The sequence below is a fragment of the Electrophorus electricus genome, chromosome 16 (genome assembly GCF_041902795.1).
Source record: "Electrophorus electricus isolate QZ-2024a chromosome 16, ASM4190279v1, whole genome shotgun sequence".
NCBI classification, from domain to species: Eukaryota; Metazoa; Chordata; class Actinopteri; order Gymnotiformes; family Gymnotidae; genus Electrophorus; species Electrophorus electricus.
This window is the reverse complement of record NC_137512.1, coordinates 12,731,427-12,756,121: the sequence shown is the minus strand read 5'-3', so window position 1 is coordinate 12,756,121 and position 24,695 is coordinate 12,731,427. Positions and strand designations below refer to the sequence as shown.

Genomic DNA, 24,695 nt, shown 5'->3' with positions numbered 1-24,695 from the left:
TCTGCATGCATTTCAATTTAACATTATGTCTTTGTATGTTTAAGTATTTTGGTATTGCCCAAAAGTAATAAAATTAACATTATTTATGTTTTTCTAATTGAATTTTCTAGCAAATGCTTTCTTCCAAATGTTAGCTAGGCTAGCTTGATAAATAGCTACTTTTTCTAACATGTCTAATGTTATTTAAATAATATACCCTATTTACCATATGTAAAATTACTCTGCCATGAGTATTATAATTTTCAGAATTATGTATGTGTTGCTATATTATACAAGGCAAAGGGAGCATATTTCTGTTTATATGTATATGTATATTTAGCCCTCCTCACTGAACCAGCCCTGCTCACTGTGCCAACCCTCCTCACTGAATTAGCCCTACCTGGTGAGCTAGCCCTCCTCACTGAGTTAGCCTCTGCGGATAACATTAGCCACAGGAGACCCAGGGCATTTGTGCTGTGGTGCTGTTGCTTAAAATCCATTAGGGGGAACACACATGCTTCACTGCATTGTTATAAAGAGCATCTACCCTCCTCTCTGCATAGTTTATCTCTGTTGCCTGGGCTCTTGGGAGGCTTTAGACTGCAGACAGCAGGGTTCTGCGCACTGAGGGAGTCTGTAGGTCCCCATTTCTGATCCCAGCTGTCTTCTGCACACCTGCTTACTGTTGGACTATTGGACCAAACTCCAGAAGATTCTTTGGGCCTGCCCAGTGCAGCTGCAGCTGGTTAGATTGCTTCAATTAGGCTCAATTTAGCCAGAGCATGATAAGGTGGCAGAAAAAAGAGCAATCAACACAACTGCCCTGGAGTCCAATAACAAGAAGATCCCACCATAAATTCCCTGTCTTTAGCAAGGGCTAAAAATAAAATCCTTCTTTCCCATCCTGATTAGTCTTCTTCCCCTCAATTTATCTGCTGAATTATTTAGCAGAAAAGACGTCTTAAGAAATGGCTTTTTCCATTACAATCTCACAAAGACTTTGAATCTGTTATATTTGTGTATGTTGATGCTGAATGATAACAGTGAGGAATAAACAATAAAAAAACAACCACCATCACCAAGTGCCATTTAGCCAAGAATGATGAAATATGCAAATTTGCACCACAAGACTCAAAGATTCATATTACCCATAGTAAATGAGTAGCTACTAAAAGCCATTCGATGTTTCATTAAATATTATGGTTCATACAAGGTTCACAAAAACAATTAAAAGTAAAACTCAGTGACGGGTATTGTGTGATAGAAGGACCTAATGGATATAAATGAATACTAATGAGGTTGATTAAATTCAGGAGCCGATTGGCTCTTATAGACAGATGTCAAAAAATATCTACTTTGGCCTTAGGACCCAGGTTAAAGGGGAATTACAGTTAAATATCCCCAGATCTGTTCAACTTAATTGTGTTTTTGATGAGCCAATCTCCACACCTCTCATTTCCAATACAGGGGAAGTGGACCTTGTGGCTTCACACTCTGGGGGAACAAATAACATTTGCAGGCCATCTTCAGCAGCAAGGATCGTGGAAAGGCCTTTTCCTACAGCAGCAGGGAGTGAGAGACTGGCCCTGTTAACCCACCTGTCCAGCAGAAAGAGGAAGAGAAGGAGAAACAGATTTTTACCTGCTCTAATATGACTTTGATCCTTTCCACTTCACAGTCAATGAGGTAGCGCTTCTCCTGCCTTCTGTCCATTTCTTCGATGATGCGCTTGTACTCCTGAGGGTCCGTTACACTCCCCACTGACCGAGCCGTCACCTGCCAGTTGTTTGCCACTGCTGCCTCCATTATGGCCTGGAGTATGGAGAATCCTTCCAAAGGAAACAGCATTTTTTTTGCATTAGTATTTAAGAGATGTAGGTGGTACAGTGGATAAAAACATTTGCCCCTGTATCCTTCATGGCATAAATGGAAACCATGTAAAATATAATGTTGACATTTGCTTATGTACTCTTCATACATTTACAGTGATATAAAAAGTTATATTTGTGGAAATAAGAAATATCGCAGAGTGAAGCAACAATTTCCATCCAGACGGGAACAGGTGAGGTTGCCCTTCAGTGGTGACATATCAATATGGATGCCGAGTGCAAGTGTAATTATTTGAAAGGCTGCCACATGTTCTGGAGTGAAATGAGGAAGCCCATGTCAAATCTGGCTAGCACAAGGCCAAAACCAATACTAAAACCAATTTCATTAGAATGCTGTCGCCTCTACCAGGGATGTTGGATCAACTCAGACCTAGGCAAAGACAAAGGTCATTCTCCTTTCTTCTTGGGGAAAAATTATTATATTACAATAATACTATTTCATGCATAAATCAGATGATGAAAATAAAAGTTTAACCACAGTCTATATACCTACAATATAGGTATGTAGACGAATTGGCACAAAAAAAAGGTTTTACTCTTTTCCAGTATGCTGGCTGAGGGACAGAAAGAAACAACATGAGCAGTGGTTAATGAAAATGCTATTTCATGAAGAAAGGGACAATAAAATTGTATTTATGCTACATAACTTTTTTTTCTAATAGCATACAGCCAAGCCTGACTATCTGACACAATTACAGGAGAAGGTCATAAAAATCTCCAATGGCAGACTTTACTGACCTCACTTCTCAAACACAGAAGAGGGTGGGGAAACACTGATTTGGAATCATGATTAATATTACTGCATGGTCAGCATCGAATGGTAGAGGATTATGCAAATGGAATACACATGGCCTGAATGGCATCTGGCCAGAAAGCACATATCTTATTGTTCAGCGGCCTTATCACTAGGAATGCACGCATAGGCAGGCACATGCTGCACAAAGCAAAGTGTTTCATTGGCAAGTACTTCCTGCCGAATGCACCCACTCCGTTTCGGCCCTACTTCATTCAGGTCTTTTGCCCAGATCCTCTCAGCCTTTGCCCTACCTGATTTAAAAAAAGACCTCGACTAGTGTTTGCAATGGACAACCCGCACGCCAACTGTCCACGAGGGTGGACAGGAAGGGATGACAAAATAAATGGTACACTAAGCATTCTGGGTCCACCTGGAAGTGGGGAAAGCAAAATGGGAAAAGGAGTCCACAAGTGTGGCACTCTCGTTCACAAATTGTATCTGCTCATGCTGGATAACACATGAGCTTTATGTATGTGCATATGGTCCTGACAGAGCTCAAGGTCTTAGGAATCAGGGACATTGATCTTCACTGGAGCTCTACAGATTCTCATTTTCCCCACTCTAACACACCTGAGCTAGCTCATCATCTTATCAAGCCCTCCATGAGTTGGCTCAGGTGCACTAAAGCAGTGGAAGATGTGCAGGACAGTGGAAATCCAGAAGCGGAGTTGAAAAGTTCTGACATAGATAGCTCTAATGATCATTTCTCATTTTGTGAAGCATGATCATTGGACACTATCCAGTGCTCAAAAGGAAGAGTGCATGTCACAAAAATTCATAATAGATGGAAATGACAATAATTCAGATTTTCTTTTCACCTACACTGTAGGCACAGTTAATTTCCCCTAATTCATGAGGTCAAAGTAAAAGAATCAAGTAATTATTAAAGCAAAAAGGCATTATGGTTATGTGTTAATACCTTCTCAGTCTAATGAATCATAAGACAATAATACACATATGATACTGTTTTAATGCAACTTAATAAGCAGATTTTATAAGTTTCCAAAAACAAAAAATTTTATATTGTCTGCTAAGAACATGTTCTGAGCATTCTTTCTTTAGTATGTAATTATTTTTTTATTAAAATGTTTTTTTTTGGCTTTGCATGACTTCACTGAACAGTACTATACAGTTGAGAAAAACATTATTATTTAAAAAGTTATGTGCCACTTTGCTATTTGAATCAATTCTGTGAAAGTATTGAATCAATAAATGAGGAATTGTTATATATCAAATATTAAGATAGTACATGCTATGTCAGAAATTGACACCCTGACACTAATTAAATTATATTTAAATAAAGTACAAATAGAGACTTTAAAATCTAATGTAAAAAAGGCTTTAAAATAGAGGTTAATCAGAGTGATTGAGTGTTTGGAAAGATTGCAGACACGTGAACTTAGATCAGTGCCCTGTGACTGTCGATTTGTTGCAGTATGAAAACATCTTGTGCGTAGTTTAATAAATTCCTGTGTTTTATTATCATTATTATTACTTTGAGATGGATACAAGATGGATACTGTATATGTCCACAATCAACAGCTCATCCTCCTTTAAATATAATACAACCCTAAAATGAATAGATATGTTACTATTAAAGACTAGACATGCTACTATTACAACTAGATGTGTGATTCTTTAATGGCACTAGGAATTCGTGTTTCAAAGCAAACTGGACAGAGACGCTGACATGCTCGGATGTTCCTTTAAAGTAAGCAAGGCGACATTTGTATGTCTTTGGGGGTTATGAGGCAATGCTTACCTCTACTCTTGAAAGAGAGGCAGTACTCCAGGCTCATCTTAAAGTACTTTCAGCTCTTTATCTTGTCTTGGCTGGGTCTATGCTGTATATGAAAAAACTGCCTTGTGTTTGTGGTTTATGGCACAGCCCACACTCTTGTGATTAGTATCAAATCAGTCCTTTCATTTTGAAACAGATGATTAATACCAGCACTATCTCAGTGCAGTGCTACAAGGCTGATCCGAATTGGAACAACAGAATTCATTTAAGATTCTTAAAAAGATTCCATGCCTCTCTGATTTCACATTTGTATGGAAATTAAGAGATGAAATCTGGCTTGAGGTAAATATTCATGCCTGAACTGGAACAACACTGTGCTCTTTTCTCCAAAGTCAGCACAAAAGTTTATTCCCCAAAATCAAAACCTTGTTTTGTTGTGTACAAATTAATCACATAAGCAATTTTATTTTACTTGGAAGCTTTGAGTTGAAATGATTGAATGCTCTGACTTTGTATAAGTTTCAATGCAGAGCATTGCCAAATAAGTCCCTGTCTTTTGCAATGGGAGTTACACAAGATGAGCACTTGACGCTTGGACCCATGGCCATCTAAAAGCATTGATTGGAGCCCCCCACCTTCATGGCTTTCCCAGCAATGTAGGCAAATTTTCTGCCACTGGCTTATCATTTTTATTGTTAACCTGGCAAAACTGTGTCACTACTCCAGTGAAGTGATCCTGAAGCATGTGGCTCTGTGGTCAGCATAATGTGTTCAGCTGCATAAATTCTGCTGAGACTGACAAGATTTCCTTATCAAGATCTATAAATTCTGGGCAGAGGGTGAAACCATGTGGCACCACACCACCTTTGTGATTACCCTGCTTTGTGTGGGCCACTTTTTAAAATGCCAAAAACCTCACAAATATAATTTGAGTGAGCATGAGTGTGACGCACTGGCATAGCAGGTGGCATTCCCTAATCCATCTGCACCAACCTCGTTAAACCCCTCCACCCCCAACCCAATTTCTTAACTCAACTTTTAGAGTTATCTAGAAATTGCATGGCCAACTTTGACACCCCTGGTCAGTCAGATGCAGTCTTGGCAGCCTGGAGAGGCAGACACTGAACAAGCTGAGGTCCCTCCTCCAGCTGCTGCAATCCTTCCCCCAGCTACTACTGTCCATCCCCAAGCTGCTGTGGTCCCTCCTCCAACTGCTGTTAGTGACTGGGAGAGCATTCAAATCAGGAATGCTGGCTGCCTGTTCATTTGTTTGCTGTTTATATTACTTGTGACAGTCCAGCCTAAGCTTTCCCAGGCATGATGCCGTTAATATAGGCTGGAGTGTGCCACTGTGCACCATGCTTGGCTCCCTGCCTCTGTGATAATGCTCACTTCCCACTCTCCAGCACCGGTGGAAGTTGCATGCTTTTCTACAATCATTCCAAAAAAAGTTTGTCAGACCTTTAGAATTATTTGGATCTTCAACAAGTCACAATAATCAATAAAGTAATAATTAACAAACAGCACATATATTTTAACCTTGCTGTCATTACTTAAAAAAAAAACATCTTAAGCAAACAAAGTAATGAACTACCATTAAATATGACAAGTGCAAACATGAAACATAGTGTGACACCTGCAAACATCACTTGCTTTTTAAAACACATAATAATGTCTGTTTGTGAACTATGAGCTAGAATGAGTCTGCAAAGCTCCAGGTCAACAGGAGAGTTTGATCAGTGAATATGAACGTAAATCACAGTATTTAACTGATAATAGAATGGCTCACTCAGTCGAAAATCCACATCCACATTTGGAAGCCAAGTCAGAGTAATGACCTCAATGCCACTAGAGTTGTGGTATTATCTGAAAAAGGCTATTCCAACAAGACCCCCCCCCCCCCCCATCAACACAAATAATCAAACCACAACCACTACAACAAAAAAGATTAAACATAAAGTAAACAGTTTCATAGAGCAATGGGACAAAATATTTCTAAACAACTGTATATGATGAGCCTTTGTTTCCTGTTATTGCAGAATATTAGTTAACAAATAATAAGGATCCCACATATTTATCACTGTAAAATGTATGTGTTGAGGTAAACCTTTTCTTTAAACTTCAGTTAGTGTTATGCAGTTACTTACAAAAATCTAAATCTTCATTATCCAGTATAAACTTATACCCAAGAATATGGTATTACAAGAGATGGGGCATTTAATGTAATTTATATTAGCTAAAACTAAACATACTTTTGTCACAGCAGGGTGAAGGATGTAAGGTTATATATCTTAATTTTGTGTAAAGTTTATGCATACATCACCATAACATCTCTGTATCTTAATTTACAAGCAAAAAAAGAATGCAAATTATATCTTAATTTGTGCTCCTGCAAATTCAAAATTAGTACATCCCAAATGTTGTGATATGAAAAAAATAATATTCCAGTATCCCTTTCTTAACCCAGAAAATGCCCTGCCTATGCCTAATGCGGGTCTCAGATTATAAAGTAACACTGCCTTCCCACAGTCTGTTCCCAAGTACTGCAGGCTGCTGGAACCACACAAGTAAGTAAGAGCTCCAGCCTCACAGCTCTCGACTGAATCCTAACAGGATGAAGTCTGAAGCCTCACCCGTGGCACCTCAGCCATAAGTGAATTTACTTGTGTCTAATCTCCTTCCCTTCCTCTTATGCTTCTTTCTGGTGGTTCGTTAACAGACTGGGGTTGGTATAGGCCTGTCTTGGGCCTTCCCATGCCCTGCTCTGCCCTGCTCCTGCCTCTGTGATCCTGGCTGAATTTAAACACCCAGTCAGGGGGGGTAAATTGTTCGACCCCCAATATCCCCCTTCAGTGCCCCATGAGCACTCTTCATTCTGAGCTGTGAAGACTGTGTCATCTCCAAAGCAGTACTGCCATTTGGTTGCTTAGCATCCACTCTGAGACAGGGTTAAAGCGCTGAGAGCACTGTGACTCCCCTACCTCTCTATTCTTTTTTCTTTTGGCTAAATATGCAAAAGAATATGGAGGTGGAATAATTCCCAGCTTCGAGAAAGCTATGTCTGAAATGACTTGATGTAGTAGAGATTATGGGCAAATTGTAGTAGGAAAGTATGTTCTGTTAAGTGTCTTTAACTGTCTGTTTACCAAATGTATTATGTATGCTTGCAGTGTATACAGTGCCATAGCTAGATGTAAAATACTGAAAAGTTGTTTAAGGCTTGAGAAAAAAAAAATTGCATTTCCCAACACATCAGAGCAGAGACAGGAAGATGGGACTAGGCCCCCTGTAATTACCCTTTCCCTTTCCACTTGCTGTAGGACTGAAGAAGCTACTGGAATAAATCAACAGCCTATCAGACTCTGTCCGTGGTGCTGAATTGCCACTGAAAATGAACAGAACAGAATCCACTGAGATAAGGAAGATTATGGCACAGAACTTTGTCAGGTTACTGTGTTGCCATGAAATGCAAAGTTCTCAAAAAATTCCTCAGATCCTATTCGACTTGACCAATCCAGATAAGGACACAGTTAATTTCTGACCATACGCACTGAAACAACGTTGCCATACAGTGCCGCAACTCATAAACAAGCTGAAACAGGGAATGGAAAAAATATGTCAACATCGCCTTTTGGCCTGCTCACCAATGCGTTAGCTTTCATTCCCTACATAGCACTTGCTTCCTAGAATAAGTTCCTCTCCATGCTGTTAGTGAGCTTTTTCTTGGATACTTTATATTCATTGTCTTCTGACAGAGGCAAAATAAATACCTACTTAATGTTTGATGAGTGTTTGCCTCTGCGCAGCTTGTACTCGGAGGAGCTGAGCATGTCCCTGATGCTGTGCGTCTAGAAGCTTAACGTGCCAAAGCTCACAAAGCCACGTGGTGAGGTTGGTGGGGAGAGTCAAGGATTAAAGATATCTGAGTCACTAATTCAGGCTCTCCATCCAACCTCCTGCTTCCTCTGCCTCAGACAGCATGTGTTGTTTCAAGGAAAAGGGGTGTGTGTGCTGTAAAGGAATGCATTACGCTGGAACTTTGCTGAGAGCATTTGCCGATTTGTTGAAAGGGCGGTGGGAGAGAAGCAGTGGGCTGAGCCTTTGATGTGGCATTTTCCCTCTAATTAAAATTATTTCGAGCCAAGTGTGGCTGTAATCGGCCGACGGCGGCAGCACAAGGCTGGAGGAAATAGAGTGGTGTGTCTTTAAAAGAGCACACGTCCGCTGGTGTGGAGGGCCTCTCAGCACTGCCTTTCATTTCTACAGCCCACGGACTGCTGCAGCCCATGGCTACGCGCACGCAAACACACCGACATTCAGCACACCTCCGCAAAAAACACACAGCCCGCACAATGTGGACACCGTGCAATTATCCGTTACATCAGCCAAGTGAGTCATAAACCGAGGTGGAAAAAATATATGTGTATTTTTCTCACCAGGAGAAAAAAGCTGAGTGAATATTTAATCCACCCCTGAACATGTAATCTACTTTAATGTTCATGTTCTAAAACCTTGGCAACAAGGTCTCAGATTCAGAAATAAAACTCATAGGTGGAATGGAATTTGAAGTACAGTTTAATCAGTTTATCCAGCATAAGGTATGCAAAACCAATCTGATTTCAACAAATCTTAAAAATAAATCAGGGCTCAGTGCATTGAGATTTGAGGGTAATCATTTTTGAAGGCAATATGCATTCATCTCAATTGCTAAAGAGTGTTGGTAACTTATATACTATAAATAAACACATTTTCATGTCCTTTTGAAGTGTGATTAGTGGTTAGACTAGTTAGTGATTTGACTAGTTAGTGATTAGACTATCACTAGTTTAGACTAGTTAGTGATTAGACTAGTTCTACTACAGTAAGGGACTAAGTGCATAAAATGCTGAGGGACTAAGTGCATAAAATGCTGAGGGCCTGTAGTGCAAGGTGTTTCATAACATGCCAAGAAGTGACATTGGATTCTTATGAATCAACTTAAAAATTATAAACAATAAGAAAAATAAAGGAAATGTGATAACATAATTAATTACATATATAGTAATTAATAGTGTAGCCACTCATTAAGTTTTATACACAACATAAAATATATTTTATAAATGGGGTCTATTTAGAATCTTAGAGATAAAATCAAACACTGTCCTTATTGCAACCTGCTTTAGAAGCTTGCTAGGCAAATTCCCCACTGATCTACTGTCATTTCTAATCATTCTGTTGTATTCCTTAGAATTGAAAATTGACATTTGACTGTGACATCAATGGGTTAAAGGGATCTATGAGATGTGCATGGCCTGTGAGATCACTTTGTTTACACATGCCTATTATGTGCAAAATGTCAAATGCTAATATATTATTTGCACACGACATTTTTTTATTCTACTGGTTAAGCTCACTAATGTTAATCACATGTCTGATCACACTAATAAGAAGTATTAGATGTATTTGTATAGTGGAAATGTTTCTAATGTCATTCTTAACATCTATTTGTGCACACGACTACAAATATAGGTGTTTTTGCCTCATGTAAGTTAAATACCAGTTCCTATTTGTTTTTCATTTTGAGTGAATTGCCTAAGAAATTCATCATGTACTGCAGAATCAGAGCAAAAGGACCTCTTAGCTAGCTATTCGAAGCAAAAGGGCAGATCATTTTATCTTGTATAACGTTTTGAAGGGAAAAAAGAGAGAGCTCTCAGCTACAATTTCATGGTTGCCAGAGCCAGTAGTGAGTAGGTGGGCAAATGGCCTTTTCCCAGGTTCAGTTAGCAAGAGAGGCTAGGAGGCCATCCTTTATTTTATTGTGTGGTTACTGGTAGATGGATCTCACTGTGCTTTTGACAAAAGACACATGCATTTACTTCAGAACAGCTCCTAGTGCATTTCTGACACCTCTGCAGACATAGAGAGGAAAACCGTATCCCAAAGGGGATTTGAAACCGAATGCCTCAAACAGATGCAGAACTGGCTAACTACTAGCTGATCAGTTAACACACTTTGCTGGATGTGTAGCGATATTTACTACTTTAAATAAGTAATATCTACCACTTTGGATAAGTCCCTCTATGTATTTAGTCTGTCATTCATTGTGTGTCCTTTGCTGTCATACTGTCAAAGTAGATTTTTTCTACTTCATGCATATTTTAGCTCTCATGAAACTGGAATGGCACTAAAGCACTGGAGGCAATTGTGTAAAAGATCTGAGCCGACTACTGACGGTCCATCTTTATGTGCATGCGAGGCAGTCGTGCACTTCAGCTGGGAAAGCATGTTTAGGCACAGACAGGGTTGGGATGCTGTTTGAAATTCATTTTGGACAAGGCATACTTAAGGAATTATGAATAAATCAGAGACTAGATGCATTTGGCTGCAGTTTCCCCATGCATAATCATAGCCTGGGTGAATGAGGGCAATATTTATAGCTGGGTTTTATTGGGGGACTCAGAGGCAAAGTGGAGTCTCAGCGGAGAGGAGTGGTTAGCCAGGAGGAACTGGTGCAGGAGGCCAGTGAAATGGAGCATTAACCACTCTAGAATTTACAAACACACTCATGCACACATATACGTACATGCCCATGTGCAAACACACACACACGCAGACACACAGACACACATACACTCAGGGATGTAGACACACACACACTGCACTTTTCTCTTGCTATCTTCAGAAGTGTTTTTCAAACATCTATTACTGTAATAATGCTATACCTCTACCTAAAATGACCCCAATATCAACCTCAACAATCAAAAGTATGTTGACTTGTGTAGTCTCTCAAATTAAAGCTTTATTGATTTTTCTCATTGTTGTACCAGCTAAATGTCACCACAAGAGAAAATTGTTTTCCTGTTATCTTGGGGACATTTTAACCCCACAACAGCACACAAAGCGCTTTGCAATGGAGCTGATTAAACTATAATACACTCATTATTGTCTTGGACTGAAAATTAATACATAAACATATGAGACATTAAGGCATAGTATTTGTTGGTTCAAATGACTTACAGTTAAAAATTTCAAACCTGGATTTAAAATGACTTGCAATGCTGCAAGGTCCTAAGTAACTTGCATTTGCACCATGTTTAAAGATCAATGAAACTGCTTGAATGTTATTCAAACACACCTTTCGGTTTCAGGGCTAGGTTTTAGAGCTATAACATCAATGGCATCTCCCTGTCTTTTCCACACAAATCAGCCAAAACTCCCATGTGAGTCAAGCATAATCATTCAGCTCTGGGCTGAAGTATTCCAGGACAATGTCTGACCTATCCTTGCTGGGCTTCATACTCTCTCCCTTTCCCCAGAAGAAATTCCCTGACAATTCTCACAATAGACCTTAACAAAAAACAAGTAAAAGAATTACCTCATTTTATAATTGTTAAATAAAAAGATGATTCAGCCTGTGAATCTATAAATTTTCATGTCAACATCTGCATGGTTCTTCATTAAAGCTTTTAGAGAAAGGATGTATCAGATATTGACAGCCATGATAAAACAATTAAAACTGTCTATGCTGCACAATTTACTAACAAAGTACACAACTATGGGTTCATAAAAAGGAGGCTACACCACTCATAAAACAAATGAACTTTATCTTATAATAAAAAACAAAACAAGCAAAAACAAATAAACAAACAGTAAAAACAAACAAATAAACAGTAAAAAACTGAAAGAGCTTATTTTTCTTTCTCCATACTTTTAGGCATGTGAATAGTCTGTGCTTGTCTGGGCTCCTAATTGTCTCGTTCATGGGCAACTGGGCCAAACATGTCAAAATGGCCTTGCCAATTGTACCAGGCTTCAGTTGCACCCCCTTGGTAAAAGACTGGCTACTAAACAAATCCATTATTGTGAGTTATTGGCACTTAATGCAATGCCAGTGACCTTTTCATTAAAGCATCTCTTTTAAATCCATCAGCAAATGGGAGGGCAGGCCACAGAGCCTTGACATTAGACACATTTAGGGTCATCTGCAACATCTGCAACATTAGGGTCATGTGCAAACATTTCACACTGGGCTCTCTCACTGGCTGCACTATATAGTATGTGAAGCTGCATCTAATGGCTTGCATTCATTGGGGACCTGTAATATGACTTTTATGCAGTTCATATGATGGTAGTGGTGGTGGCATGGTTTCTGATTGAATCTCTTAACTTGTCAGCAATACTTAAGCTTGCAGGAGTGCAAACCTTTCAGTGTGTTACTGGGGAGTGACATTTTCCTAACATTTCTCAGTCCTTTGCTATGACATGCCTTTGTCACCAGATAAAAAAAATCATGGCATAGGGGTTATATTATGAATCAGCATCAAGACCTACACTAGTTCTCCAGCAATCAATCCTGAGCAGACTTCAAACCATACAACAGACAATTCTAAGACCAGAGTACCTGTGATGCATACCTATGATGAGATATGTTAACATACATATCTCACATGTACAGATATCCTTAATTTTTGTAATTCTAAGTTTTATTTTTATTATTTACTTATTCCTTATTCTATATTCTGCTTTATTTAAAATTTTCATTTTTTTCTGTTATAATTAAATACTGTTGTAGTATATGTGCTGTCCAGTTGGTTATAGTAGGTTACATCATACATGTGTGCATTCACCAAGACAAATTCCGTGTATGTGTATACACATACTTGGAAGAATAAAGTGATTCTGATTCTGATTCTGATGCTTTGGAGGGCAGATTAGCAGCCTAAGCCTATAGCACTGTTTTCCCAAAAATGAGGGAAGATTAGAACCCTCCGTTTGAGTTTGCATGATGTAGTGTAATGATGATGTAGTGAGCCAAGCTCACCAGCAGGTCCTATCGTCGGCTTCACCTTGTCAGAGATGTTTGTGGGTGGCCAGGACGCCCAAAGGACATCCAAAGAGGCCAATTTGTATGTAGTTACTATGCACTGAAGCTTATTATAAACTGTTACATCTGTTAGGCCATGTGGAGCTGGGGAGGAGTGGGGGTGATGGGGGTAGAAGGGTGCTGCCAGGAAGCTCCAATGGAGAGGCTCAAAGGTGAATATCATGCTGTGAAAAAAAAGGATATATCAAAACTAGAAAAGGATGGTAGTAAACAAACTTTCTGTTGGCTTTATAAAGCTGATAAAGGGAGTTAACAAAGCTGCCTTAGATCGGTTGCTATGAAAAAAACATAAACTTTAGTAGACTAACGTGTGGACAAGATGTCTCTAAAAATGTTAATGGAATAATGATAATTATTAGAAGAAGAAGAAGAAGAAGAAGAAGAAGAAGAAGAAGAAGAAGAACAACAACAACAACAACAACATGAGGAAGAATGGGAAGAATAAAACATTATGAAAATACATAAACATATAAAATGTCCCTGTGGTGCACTAGCTGTAGTCTATTTGCAGCAGTAAAGTGTTCATATTTGTCTCAAACCAGCATAAAATGTGCTTTCTACATGTGAAAAAGCTATTTTCTTTCTGTGAAATATGGGTTTTAATTGTACTTTACATTGGAAGGAAAAGCTTTCACAGTGGCAGAAATTGGCTTTGCTGTTTTATTCACTTTAATAAAAAGCTTTTAGTCGATAACGGGAGGAGACTGCAGAGTTTTGGCAGACACCCCACGTGTTTGAAAAGTAGCTCTACCGCGCCACATCACGACCTGTTGTCTTAGATCATAGCACCAAGGGTTTCGGGAAAGGCGAGCGGGTATGCAATGTCTGTTAGTCATTATTTTAGCCTGGCAAGATTCGAAATTCAGATGTTCAGATCCACAAGCAAACAACAATCACGTTACGAAGGTAATTTTCTGTCTCACTGCCTCCATGCCTATACATGTCGTTCATTTGTTTAACTGCTAATCAGCCTAAATGCTCAATTTTAAATGGGCCAATGAAATATTCTTTTCCCCAAATAGAAAAGGTTACATTTGTTTTCACGTCCGGCGAGCGCTAGGCTGCGCGTGTGCAGTATGAGGACTGCGCTGCGGCGAGAGAATGCTGTCGTGGGCTCTTCAACACACTCACGCGGTGCAGCCACAGAGCAAGGTCCTGCGGCAAATATACATGTGGCGCGAAAAACACGGAGCGCTAAACACAACTGAAGAGGGGCCGGCTGGGAAATGCTGGGAATTTCACAGCTGGGGCAACCACAACGTGATCTGCTACTGTCCATGGAACCATACACTGCTTTCGTCTGTTGATCGATCTGCCTTTTCAGAGCTCGGGAACACTGGCCATGGTGTATTTGCATAATGTTGGCTCATGGCGGTATCATATTTAAAGCATTGACTCGAGTGGAGAAGCCAATGGGAGACTTCATTTGACATCACCCCACATCTTATCACAAAGAGTACACTCCCTGTCGATATAACCTGGATCTCTCTTTCGATCATAAATTACTATCATGCACCTAAATGTGTAGCGGTTTCTGAATCTCCCCCTGCAGACTATCACTTGTAATACCTCCTTGAAATCGCCAGTCATAAATGTCTACTGAAAGCAAAAGGCTTCAAATTGATTAGGACAGGTTGACTGGAATGCTTTCCTTCCTTTCATAGTCATTGCTTTCTCTCTCTCTCTCTCTCTCTCTCTCTCTCTCTCTCTCTCTCTCTCTCTCTCTCTCTCTCTCTCTCTCTCTCTGTCTCTCTTTGTTTTTGTCTTTAGCTGTGGGTGTGCTGCAGAGTTACTCTTGGCCAACTGCAGCAGGGGGAAGGCGAGAGTGAGTGAGAAAGAACGGGAGACGAGAGACAGAAATGAGTTGGCGCTGGAAAGAGACTGCATGTGCAAGAGGGAGATAGAGAGGTGGGTGAGAGAGAGGAACTGTATGAGAGAGAGATTGCAGATAGAGTGACAATGAGAAACAGGGAGACGGGGAGAGCGTTAGGGGAAGAGAAGGGGGAGGAGGACCCATAAATCAAGTAGTGCGGTGAGTGCTGAATCAGGGACATGAGGTAAGGTTGATTGTGCCTGGTAGAGACAATAAACCTCGTAATCATCTGTCTCTGCTGCACGAGCCTGGCAATTATCTGCCCATACCTGACCAATGCCTTGCAACGAGCAGAATGCATCTCATTTCTCTCTCTCTCACTACCCCACATACTTTTCTCTGCATTCTGGTTGTGTGCATAAAAAGGAAAAATACATTCGCCACTGAGCTTGCGTGTGGAGGGATGCTTCCAACACTGTGAGGGAAAGATGGAGGATTTTCACACAGAGAGCTCAAGAGGAGATTCTAGTTTCACCAGATAGCGTGGGCACCGTAATGAAAGGGACCACGCTTCTGTGCCGCAGTCTGTTCTGATGTAGAGAAACGCTTAGTTTTAGTACTCTGCCACCTCTCCTCTGGCCTTTTCATGTTGCATTAGCTATAAGGCTGCACATGCAAGATGGCAGCTGCCCTTAATGTCTGTCAAATGGATCTTTCCTGTGGTAGGCCCTCAGCTTTGACTGTAAGATGTTATTATATGTAAGAACACAGCTTTAGCTTCCTGGGTAGAGCTCCCCATCAAAACTACAAATGTGCTGAAATGTAGCCTCTTATCATACAAAGCCAACCTGCGCAAGCAGGTTTTTTATAAGCCTTAGGAAAAGTGCCAGCTTAAAAGCAATTTTTATGAAACCAGTGCAAGAACTTAAGGAAAGTGATGGCATGATAATTAATGAACTGTATTGACTGAGCAGGAAAGGCAAATGGATGAGAAGCATTCATTCCTTGCCATTTCATTTCAGTTCCACAATTAATGGTCAAGCTATGCTGAGGGATAAGTAAAGGTACAAAAATATACACATTTCCTTTATGAACTGTGGCCATCATAATATGTTTGATGAAATTCTTATGAGCGGGGATGGACTGAGAGAGATCACATTTGAACATTTTAATAAATGAAGCTGATTTAAAGTGAATATATAGAGGAAAGAAAGTGCAGATTCATTATTTTTGTTGCCCTTATAAACAGCAATAACAGCCATCTCTATCTTTGCTTGTATTGCATGGATTTTTTTTATTTAAATAGACTTTATTTGAAAGGTTAAAAAGTAGCAAAATGTGAGGATATAGAAATAGCTATTTTATAATATTGTTATAAAGCTCTTTATAATGTACTGGGCATATATTTAACCCACTTCAGTGGAATAACAGAAGTGCATTTACATGTACACACTGACTTTAGTTTTACAGTTCCACAGTGGCATAACTTTTTTTTTTTTTTTTCTATAGCATAAAATGACAATGATGATCTAGCTTATTTCATATGTACAACACCAAGTTCTGACCTGCAATAAGAATTTAGAATGTGGAACTTGCATAGGTTTGATGCACCAAAACCAACTTGGTTGTTTTGTGTTATGATTACATTTTAAACTGAAACAAAATGCACATGTGTGGCTATCCCTGTTCAATCACAGCTGGAGACACTAAATGAATTCTGAAAATATTTTTGTGTTAACATTGTTGGGTATAAACAATGCTTCTGGATGTGTCTGGATTTGTGCAAAGGCTTCTCACAGAGCTCCAGCAAATGGTAGACCTGATTAATCAAAATTGTCTGCAATGGAATAATTTGTGAATAACATGACAGGGACCAAATTAGTACAGGTGGTCTAGGTGTCCTTCCTGAGAAATGTGATAGTTTTGAAAGGATTTGCTTTTAAAAAGTAAGAAACAATTTTGACTGAACAAAGTTCAAACAGTTATAGGTTAAGGGCCTTGCTCAGTGACCCAACAGTGGGAACTTGAACTAGCACCCTTCTAATTGGTAGTCAAGTACCTTGACCACTGCCCTACTTGTTGCGTCAGCCTGACTGTACAAGAACTAGCAATGGGCAAGCTTCTGTTAGATTCCCATGAATACAGCAGCAAGAAAACATACAAGAATAAACTTTTATAGCCCCAAACTGTAGTCTTGTGTAAAAAAACCTACTGAGCATTCTCCACCAACCATATGCACTAGAAATCATGTCAGCTACCAGGCTGTTTAAACTACTAGGTCATTTTTTGTTTTTCCAATGAACAAACGGCACAGCTGTACAAGCGCAATGCTTATATAGCTTGGACAGTAGTCACCTACATCCAAGTAAGATAGCTTTAGTCTTCATGAGCTTTCCACTTAATCCAAAACAGTTTGCATTGTATAAATTGTCTCACTATCAGCGAAAAGTAGAACGCTGTGCTACTGCAAATGCAGACTTTATGTCTGTAGTTTTTGAAGTGTTTCCAGCAGAAGAAGGGGACAGATGTACCGCTTTGCCTGGTAGAGGGATTTATGAGGGAGGGGTGCGAGTGTACGCGTTAGAGCAAAGGGAAGAGGGGGAGTCAGTTGAAACAGCCAGACAGGAGCTGTGAAAACTGGTGCTAGCAAAGAAAAAACAGTGGGTTTCACATAGAGGCACACTGGACCTGTGGATTAAAAAAACCCAAAAAAAACCCAACATTGTTTAATCTTTGTTAAATCTGTGGGGGAGGGTACAGATCTCCAGATCTCTAGAGAAGATTGTTGGATGGAGTTTTTGCTCCTAAGCTCCAGCAAGCTTAAGCATGTTAGTGAGATCACATCTTATTCTTCATAGTGGGAAAAGGTCTTCCATGGAGCAGTTAGGAAATGCAGCCGAAGCCTGAAGTGTATGCCTGTAGATTAATTGTGTGCTCACAATAATAGCTTTCAAAATAAATAGATAAAGTGAATTATCCTTTCATATCAAAACATAAAAATAATGTGTTACAATAAATAGCACTGATTATTCAGAAACATGAATTTTTGCAGAACAAGACAATATTAGGACTTTTCATGAGAAGACATTGCTTCATCAAGAACTAAGGTAAAGTATGGGACAGTCCCTTGACCTAGCCTCATTGTCATGTCCCTACCAGGAAAAAATGTCCCTGTCCCACTTTTCCACTGCGAAAGGGACATTCATAAGTGCTTTTATCTGAGGTCATAAGGCTACTTCATCAAGTAAGAGCATATTTAAAGTAATGCCTAAAAACACACCCTTCATACTTTAAACTGTCACAAGCCTGCACAGTTTATCCCATCTGATATAATTTGGATCCACCTGCACTGAATTTACAGCACTAATTTTTGTCTATTTTACAATTCAGTGGTTGCATCAGCTTAAGTGTAATTTTTGTTTCTGTGATACAATGTTACAAAACAAAATGATAAAGATTTAGTTCAAAACATATTAATTTACTGTCTCCAGAAGTTTTGACCTGCAGTAAAAACTGCAAATACATGGTTTGCATCGATCAGACAGCCTGGCTATTATGTTCTGATCAAAGTTGAAACTGAAATAAAATGTACAGGCAAACCTCGTCCTGGTCAATCACTTTTTGAGTCGCTGAATGATCTCATGTATGTGACCTCAGAACTGTATTTTGCAGTGTATTTTAGCATATAACACAGGGAATAACACAGGTGGTCTGTGGGCCCTTTCTCAGAGATTTTAGAAAGTTTGTAAAGGTTCTATGTCAATCTAAGACTCATATCGTAAGTTTTAAACTCTCCTGAATGCTCTATAAATCACAAATAGCACTGACTTAACCTAATCTAGTCCCTTTAGCCAGATCTCAAGAACTTGCAGCAAGTAAAATATTGAAACTTTGCTGCTAGCTCCTGCTCCAAGCCCAAACCCTTTACCATCTCTTCTTTGTTTGTACTGGTTCATAGCTATTTACAACAATAAATTCTACTGTGTACCTACCTCACTGACAAAAACTAGCGCTGTGTTCATACAACCAAATCTAAAATGAAACTGGTGCCTGGTACATAACTTTTTTTCAGTGTCAGTTTCTGCTTTTCCAAAGTATGTGGGAAAAAAAAAATCCTAATACTGCATTCCCTAATAAGACAGGGACATTTGCCAATGCTTTCATCTGAGGTGATAGGGCTACTCAAGGCAAAGGATATTAAAGAAAGGTCTAACAACACACTCCACACAGCTTCAGTAGTGCTGGCCCAGATCATGCTTCCATGCTGGCAATGACACACAGGCCTCCGTCGCCTGACAGGGTCATCACTTGAAAACAGGTGCCAATCGGACGTGCCAGAGTGTCATGGGGTTGATTTGAATGAATCAATGGACTCTTTTAATCCTTTCCTGAGGCCACAGTTCTCACATTAACAAGGATTACATTTCTGTGCTGGCTATGAGAAGGAGATAATGGCTTGAAATTGTGCTTGGTACAGGGTGTCCAGTGCAAGCGTGCCTCCTCTTTATTACATAAACACATGGTCTCTGTGCTGTTATAATACATTCTAAGTTGTAACTGTATGCACCAACCATCTATAAAAGAGCATCAGTACACACTATAAACACACACATATGTATAATAGATCTTTCATCAATGTTAGTAATGAAACATTTTGAAGAGGTCTAGCATTCTTATGTAATTGACTTGTAATTACATTGTAATAAAACACTTTACAATATAACATTTCTTCCTTTAATTTTGCAGAAGCTTCTGATGATGGAGGTGACCTTCATGAGAGAGAGAGCTACATGAAGCATATCTAGCCAAGCCTACTTTATTTGTCTAATTTGAACTAATTAGCTGTATATTATCTCCAAAACCCACCAGGAGGCGCACCTGAAGACCCAGTGGGGATCTGAGCCTATGGAGCACCAGTTCCGTGCAATGGCAGTAACGATAATGGCAGTGTTGTATTTTTCAGATGAGATCATTAATAGCCAAATTAACTTAATAAAGCAAAAGAATTCAGCTACCAGTATGAACAACAATCATTTCAATGTGTCACTGTATAAGCTGCAGTACCAACTAACCAACCAGTATGTTTGCAGTTACTCTTTTTGTTTGATTCCTGATGATGAGAAACATAATCATCTCATCACTGTTTCAAAAACTGAAGATTATGGCCCGTTGTTGTGAGACAATGAAGAATGAAAATGACCCTTTCTGCAATTAAATTCATATTACCTTATACAACTTACTCTCTGCCCTGGTATGCCGCATATAATAATATGCTTTGAGCCAGTAAAAATGAGTGTCAAAATCAAACTATATAGCATAACCTTTTCTTTTAATGCTACAGTGCTGATCATGCTCAAACTACACAACACTTACTATATTTATAATAAATCAAAAAGCTAGCTCTGGCCAACTAGCCTAAAAGGAAGCAATCTCTTTACCTTGATGCCTTTGAGTAACATATGTGGCTATGCTAAGAAATGTGTGGCCATTTTTAATTTGTCTATTTTCGATGGGGATGTAGTAAACAGTCAGTGGTTGGCTGAAAAACACAGGTTATGTAGCTCAACATGTTCATGCAAAAATTCTCTAAGATGACACTCCCTGAGTTGGCAGATCAATATGTTTGCCCCTCACAAATAATTCTTCCTGAATATATGATTGTAAGTTAATAATGCTATATGTGGACAAAGCTACCTCGTTAATTTGCTCAGTTTAGTGCTGACATTTCAGCTGCAAAAACAGCTTCAGTCTAAGTAAGTGCTTTTATATCCATACACCTGGCTGGACATTGAGGGAATTTTACAAAATTGGTATTTTCTTTAAATTAACGAGTTATAGGAATTTAATTTCAGATTATGGAAAACTATGTGACTAGAGGCATAAAGGTATTACTCCCATTTAAAGTATGAAAGGCCTCAGTTTGGTCTGTTATCTTCACACAAATGAAATTTGAATCTGTTTCTTACTGGGCCTATTACAATTACTTGGGGAAACAATTATCTATATTATTAAATATTTCTGATTTAATGCTCTCATTAAATACTCTTGATTATGTAATTTAAATGGATTTTGAAGGACAGTGAGCTGTGATATTTTTTTCAAGGACAGGCCAAATGCTCTTCAAATATCAATGAAAAAAGTATCTGTGTAAAAAGAGAAATGCAGTGGTAAAGCTATGAGGGTGTTTTGAGGTTTTTCCTCTTTCAGCTGGAGGACTGCAGCAGATATTTCTCATTATCATCAGTTAATGTAATAATGAGGGTTAGCATTAGAACAAATTCTAATGCTAGCCTACCTTGAGTAAAAATGAATTAGAATTTTAGTGAATAAGAATATAAACAGTTAACATTGTACATTATACACACATAAATCTCAAACCATGAACTGTTTAATTAGCAAACAGGTTAATTTTGCTCATTGGTTCCCTTGCATCACCTCTTCAGCCTCTGGGTTGTTGCTTTAAATTAGCACGTTTATACACTCACTATCACACACTACCACATCTGGTAATTGAAATCCCCAGTGATCATTTTCGTTAAGCTTTGAGACTGGATTCTATTTTTGTATCACTGGTTAGAACGTTCGCGTGCTGCCATGCAAAATGTCACCAGTGAACCAGCCCACTACAGCAGTAATGCAGCAGCTTCCCACAGGTGTGCGAGTGTGTTCCAAACTGTTAAAGGAGCTGTTACAATGCTTGGAGCTCATTGTGAGGGAAAGCAGTTGCTCAAAAGGCACATTTCAGCTGTTTCTCAACCCAAAGCACTCAAGTTTAATGAATTGCTTAATTTGAAAGGGGAGTCATGGTGGTTTGCTTCATGGGCGAGGGGCTGGGTAAACAGTGCACCATGACTGAGCTACTGCACAGACTGCGTTGACAAAGAGTCACAGCGCAGATGTTAAGAGGGCTCAGCTAGCCATACTGCTCTCTCTGCTGTCTGGAGAGGTGGGGGAAGTGTCTGTCAGGACTCCCGAGGATTGGGTAGGACCTCTCAGTGATGACAAAACAAACAACATTCCATGTGGGAGTGTTCTGCTCCCCTGAATTCTAATGTAAGGGGTAAGGTTAGAAAAGGACCCAGCTTGATTGACAACAGGCACTGTATGTCTCCTCCTATAGCTCAGTACATACCACTGATCTATAACATAGAACGTCTATATTACATATCAGTGCTACATACACATACTTTTGAAAAATTCTGCAGTGTTATATCGAAGGTGTAATAATCACTTGTTGGATTTACTTAAAATCTTTGGTTACATTTACTATTCTTCTTAAATCATTTGATATGATATTTGATATGGAGCCAACTGTCTAAAGTATATCATATATGTGGAGATTTGGCCTTAGCTCTGGCCACCTATGACAGGCCCATCTGTCATGTGCAAGGATTTGTTTATGCCTATCCTCTCCGCATCACTAGCTATAGGCTGTGCACATCAGGGCGTGGCAGAGCATGCACTGACTATTGCTTTCCAACAGCCACTTGTATGCCACTCCTTCTTTCTGCTAAAGTCAGTGAAAGGGAGGACTTGCCTTTGACCACAGATATGGGGAATGCACCTCAGTTCAGTTGATGTCAAGGAAATTAATAAACATGTTCTGATGATAGCCAGAATGCTTAATAAGCTATGTTTGTTAGAATTAACCTGTAATTCCATTGTTACATATCATTATTAAATAAATACAACTGGCATTTTTCACCAGCATGCATGATTTCACCTAGTCTTGGTGAAGTCTACAAACCTGAATGAAAGAACTTACCTCTGTCTGTGTCATAGAGGTACACGAACTTCTCCCATCTATAATAAGTAAGAAGACTAAGGACAGCTCCCTTCAGTGGTGGGCGCATCTGGATGACGAACTGGACGTCGGAGTCGATGGGGTAACTGGGTGTTACAAAGGAAGTGTGGAGGGCACCGCAGAAGGACGTCAATGTGTTCATGGATTTCTTGTCATAGAAGCCGAAGATGGCATATACCCCTCTGGAGAACTGCGAGCAGACTGGAATCAAGGAACAAATGAGAGAGGCAGAGACCTTGTGTTAGCTTCTTGTGGAAATCCATGGCCTTAGGAAAAGAGTAAGAAGTACCGCCACTTGCTATTTATAAGGATTCCAGCCTACACTCATGCAGACATGCAAGTGATTGTTCTCAAACAGATATCTGACAACACCAGTCTCTAAGTAATATGAATTATTCTGTATCAACATGGCAAAGTGTACTGATTACATGGATGTGGGAGGAGAAATAATTACATTGTTTCCAGCAGAGTGAAGGGCTGTGTAGGGACTAAGAGTGAGAGCTCATCAACAGACTTATGCCCCCAACCAAATGCTGCCTGATTGGCTGATCAACTGTTCTTAATCATCCAAAAACACTTGAAGCAAATGAATGATAATTATGCACATCTCTGTGAAATGGCAACATCCAATTACAAACTTAGATTTTTAATGATTTGTTGACAACTGTTCATATTTATATAGCCTAGGGTGACTGGATGATCTGTTTTCAATGCCAGAAATATATGAATTAAAATAAAACTATTAACAAATATTTGTCAGGACTTTGGCTTGATGTTCTATTTTTCAGGGCCACAATTTTCCCAAAGGCTCCAAAAAGATCTGTGGAAAATAAAGCAAGTTGAATGCTGTGTGAGACCATGGGTCGAAATCAGTCTGCAAAGCAAGGCTCACATAGTTCTAATATATCTATAGCCTAGGGTCCTTGTAAGATGCAATGTCTATTACAGAACGAGTGAGGTAGCTGCAGTGGTGAGATGTTCTCATAAGCCGCTGAAGGACCCTTCTGTGGTGCTCCTCAGCACTGTTGTGTTAGTGGAGACTGCAGTGCTCAGCTCCACCACCTGCTACTCCCATGAAGCTCCAACTGGGCCTTTATTTTCCTTCGGACAAACTCCTGCTTCCCCAGTTCCATGTATACCCATGCACAGTGGTACACCACTGCATGTGTATGAGTTTGTGTGTTTGTGCATGCTAACAGACCGACAGCAATGATAGGAGGAGACTGTTGAGCAATGTGTGCATGTATGCATGCACAAGGGTTTTACTGCTTGCAGTACTTTTGACAGAGCCTCATTTCTTTTTTTCCTTCACTTTCGCAGAATTTGGGCCAGTTCTGACACACTCTCTGTCTCCTTGGAGGGGGGGTGGCTGCCCCCCATCAGCTGTCTCTGGCTTATTAGAGCAGGCGTCGAATGAATGCATGCTATTCAGATAAATAGTTCTCAGCCTCCCTGCTGCCCTGTCAGCTCAATCGAAGCCCTCTTTTGTGCTGGCTTGCCATCCCCAGACCATCTGGATGCTCCCTAAACTGTACAAACTCTTCAGGGACAGTGTTTTGTTTCACCTGAACAGCTCTTTACACAGATTGTATCTATGAGCATTCAGCTACCAGAGTTTGGCTGCTCTGTATACTGGCCTGGACATGGATGTTTTACTAGCTCTTGAGGAGCGAGGGGGAAAAATGTTCCACTCAGTGCTTTTCACAAGGTGTGCTTAGGTCCACGGAGATGTGTCGAGTTTTGATAATGTGTTTTTCATCTGTGGCAGGGACTGCAGCGGATTTGTCTCGCCTCAGAAAGATGCGTG

General features: G+C 39.7%; 1 protein-coding gene across 11 annotated transcripts in view; it reads right to left on the bottom strand.

Moving 5' to 3' along the window:
* The window catches only part of gria3b (glutamate receptor, ionotropic, AMPA 3b), an 82,661-nt gene that overhangs the window by 37,584 nt on the left and 20,382 nt on the right, over window positions 1–24,695 (bottom strand). For all 11 annotated transcript variants that reach the window (XR_014117518.1, XR_014117520.1, XM_081698877.1 and 8 more), the window contains exons 3-4: window positions 22,850–23,089; window positions 1,621–1,808 (exon numbers count right to left, since the gene is read on the bottom strand). Coding sequence is in view for 9 of the 11 variants with exons in the window: in XM_081698877.1 (XP_081555003.1) it covers window positions 1,621–1,808; window positions 22,850–23,089 (428 nt within the window). In the remaining 2 variants the exon portion in view is untranslated. The remainder of the gene's footprint in view (window positions 1–1,620; window positions 1,809–22,849; window positions 23,090–24,695) is intronic.